Source organism: Tetrao urogallus (assembly GCF_951394365.1).
Source record: "Tetrao urogallus genome assembly, chromosome: 13".
Classification (NCBI taxonomy): domain Eukaryota; kingdom Metazoa; phylum Chordata; class Aves; order Galliformes; family Phasianidae; genus Tetrao; species Tetrao urogallus.
The window spans coordinates 8792320-8796079 of record NC_136826.1 but is presented as its reverse complement, the minus strand read 5'-3'; the positions used below and the strand labels follow the sequence as shown (position 1 = coordinate 8796079).

Below are 3760 nucleotides of genomic sequence, written 5' to 3'. Positions count from 1 at the left end.
GACTTTGTTCAGATGATTTTGTCAGTAAAGAAACGCGTACAAAACGAGCGGCAACTTTGCACTGTTCCGACCCACTCCGATAAAACCCCCACCCAGCACACCGTGTTGATTCCCTCCTTCCAGCACAGCCGTTTGTTTGCAGCCGGTACGTTTCGCGTTTCCCAGCTGGGCAGAGAACCCGACTGCTTCCCCGTGTCCTCCCACCGCCCTGCCAGTCAGCGCCGTTATCCTTATGCTCTTCTCTTACCGAGGGCTGCCAAGCTGCAGCTTTCCTCCTCGCCGGCCCCCCTGGACGGGACGGGGTGCCCAGGCACGTCTGTTCCGCGCCCCCTGCCCAGTCCCGCGCCCCCGGGGCAGTTTGATCGGAAAGCACCGGCGGTGATGGATCTCCGCTGGCAAAAGACAGTGCCGTGCCTCTGCCCGTGCGGAACTGGAGCGGAACACGGCGGAAGGACGAGGAAGGAGGAAGAGCACAGACGGGCTGCGTGCCTTTCGGGAGCTCCCGGCCCCGGCCGTGTAGGTGCGGGCGTCCGCGCCTCCGAGGGAGGAAGGGATGGAAAGGAAAGGGGAGGGAAGGGACGGAAAGGGAAGCCCGTGATTGACAGCTGCAGGGAGCTCCTCTCCGGTCACCCCAGCCTTCCCAAGTTTTCTTTCACAAGGAACTTCGCCGTTACCATGAAAACGGTTTTTACAAAGCACCATCCCCCATCCCCCTCCCTCTGGGGCAGCCGAGTGGAAAAAACTCAAGTGGCCGAGGTTCGGCGAGGAGTGGGGGACCGGGAGCGTCCTGCCGGCATCCAGCCCGGCCCAGCAACACGAAGGGAGGCACAGAGCTGCAGCGGAGCACCCGCCTGGCACCTGGACGGACCGCCCGGCAGCCGCCCCTGATGCCGACGGGGCAGGGCGGCTTCCCTCCGCAGAGACCGCTCCGGAGGCGAAAGTTCAATTCTCGTCCCCTTCATCCGTTGTGTGAGTTACAGGAACAGCTGTTCATATAATCTTCCAGCCGGAGAGCTCACATTTCTTTGTGCACACCAAACTCGTGGATCGGCTCGCGGTGGTCCTCCGCTCCGCAACCCCAGCCCCGCCGGCACCCGCACGATCCCCGCTGCCCGCTCCGCACCCCGGAGAGTGCCCGCTGCAGGTCCAGCACCTCGGGCGTTGCGGCGGGAGGGGCTCGGTCCCAGCAATCTCCAAACACCAACTTTTTTGCCCAACCCCGTCCGCTCCAAACCGGCCCATTGCCGGCGTTGGGGCTGTCGGGAACCGCTCGCTGATTGGCCGCCGCCTGCTCATTTATAGCCCGTCAATCAAATGCCCCCGGGAGAGGTGTGCGCATCGCTCAGCGCTGCCCGCGGGAGCCTCTGCTGCACTTCGGGGAGCGGCACGGGAAAGCTCCTTCCTCCTTCTGCAGCCGCCGCCCGGACCGTTTCTTTCTTTTGCTTTGATTATTTTGAACTTCCTTTCCCCGAGCTGTGCCCGCCCGTCTGCCACCCTGGCGCATCTCTTACCGGCCCCGGCCATGTACAGCATGCTGGAGACCGAGATCAAGACGCCGCAGCCCACGCCGGGCAGCACCGGGGGGAACCCGGCACCGGGCGGCAACGGCAAAGGCGGCGGCGGGGCCGGCAGCGGAGCGGGGGCCGGATCGGACCAGGACCGTGTGAAGCGCCCCATGAACGCCTTCATGGTGTGGTCGCGGGGCCAGAGGCGGAAGATGGCCCAGGAGAATCCCAAGATGCACAACTCGGAGATCAGCAAACGCCTCGGGGCCGATTGGAAGCTGCTGAGCGATGCCGAGAAGCGGCCCTTCATCGACGAGGCCAAGAGGCTGCGGGCCGTGCACATGAAGGAGTACCCGGATTACAAATACCGGCCCCGGAGGAAGACCAAGACCTTGCTGAAGAAGGACAAATACTCGCTGCCGGGCAACCTGCTGGCCCCCGGAGGGGGCAACGCAGTGAGCAGCCCCGTCGGGGTGGGCCAGAGGATTGACACTTACGCCCATATGAACGGTTGGACCAACGGGGCTTACTCCCTGATGCAAGACCAGCTGGGCTACGGGCAGCACCCGGGCATGAACAGCCCGCAGCTGCAGCAGATGCACCGCTACGACATGCCGGGCCTGCAGTACAGCCCCATGATGTCCACGGCGCAGACCTACATGAACGCCGCCTCCACCTACAGCATGTCCCCCGCCGCCTACGGCCAGCAGCCCTCCACGGCCATGAGCCTGGGCTCCATGGGCTCGGTGGTGAAGTCCGAGCCCAGCTCGCCTCCGCCGGCCATCACCTCGCACTCGCAGAGGGCCTGCCTGGGAGACCTGCGGGATATGATCAGCATGTACCTGCCCCCGGGGGGCGACGCCACAGACCCTTCGGCCCTGCAGGGCAGCAGGTTGCACAGTGTACACCAGCACTACCAGAGTGCCGGGACTGCCGTGAACGGCACCGTACCACTAACTCACATATAAACAAACTGGCCTCCTCCGGACGGCTCCCCATCGCAACCCCAGCACCGGGACGTGCGGCTCAGCAGACTCGATACTAACTTGGGAGAAATTTTAAACAGAAAATCCGTTAGTTGTCGTCTTTTTTTTTTTCTTTTTTCTTTTTTTTTTTTTGCCTTTTGTACAAAAGTGATTTGGGCAATCTGTTCTTTTAACAGAGCACGACCGCCTCCTAAAGCCCCGTGAAGTTCTTAAGCCACGGTGACTCTCCCGGTCTCCGCGGGGTTGGGCGTAGTTTTGTTCGCTTCCAAGTCTTTAAGATGGTGCATCTTCCCGTTCGTTTTTAGCGTTGCAATGACAAAACGAAAAACCGACCCGGCGGGTGTTGTTTCCAAACTCAGTTGTTCCGTTGTTTACATTTTCGTTGTGGTTACTGAAAGTGTTGTTCTTCCCACCTTGCCGAGTGCCGCTCGGTTCGTGTCCGCAATTCGTAGAGTTTTTAACTTTAGGGTTTTGTTCCTACGGAAAGGGGGCGGTGGGAGAGAGCTGTGCGGGTCGCAAACCCTTTCTTTTATTTATAGCAAGTTGTGTGTCTGGGTTTTTCTTAAGCTGTAAACTTATGTAAATCGGTTTGTGAATTTTACTGTGAACTATGTTTTGACATATCAGACGAAGAAAAGTTTTAATTTTTTTTTTGTTTACCGAATTTCTTCCAAAAAAAAAAAAAAAAAAAAAAAAAAAGTGATCGAAAAATCTCCTTCCCTGTGCCTCGTTTTCTTCTATCTTTAAAACGAAGAGCTCTCCGTACTCTTTACACGGCATTTATGCGGGGCGGCTCCGCCGCTCAATGCGTCCCGTCCCGCACAGCCGCTCCACGGCCGGGCCGGGGGCCGTGGATCGCCGTGTGACTTCGTAACTCCTCGGAGCCCCCGGGCCGTTCCCGAAGGGACCGCCGGAGCTGCGCTGCTCCCGCACGGCGGCCACTTGTTGCCTCTTCGGCCGACGGGAGGGAAGGGCTGAAACTCTGCGCCTCGCATCCTTTATTATCTTTTTTTTTTTTTTTTTTCTTTTTTTCTTTTCCTCTGGAGGATTTGCCCAGAAGCCCGAACTCATCTGAAATATTTACGAAAGTAAAACCCGCTGGGGAACTCTTAATTAGGCTCTATTAAAAATAAATGGTTACAGGAGTCCCCAGAGGAAATAAATAATTCAAACTTTTCGGTGTGTTTGACGAGTGTGTTTTGAGTCTGGACAGCTTTTATTTTCCTAGCAGCCCGCGTTACCGGGGTGCGTCGTTACAGACCGGCCCCG

The 3760-nt window shown here is 58.5% G+C and overlaps 1 protein-coding gene across 1 annotated transcript; it reads left to right on the top strand.

Annotated features, from left to right (window-relative positions):
* Positions 1–1522: 1522 nt before the first annotated feature.
* LOC306951447 (transcription factor SOX-3-like) lies at positions 1523–2473 on the top strand (the record flags this gene model as incomplete). The annotated part of the gene is made up of 1 exon (XM_079541949.1): positions 1523–2473. One exon carries the CDS (start codon positions 1523–1525, stop codon positions 2471–2473), a length of 951 nt encoding a protein of 316 aa, XP_079398075.1.
* Positions 2474–3760: the final 1287 nt, after the last annotated feature.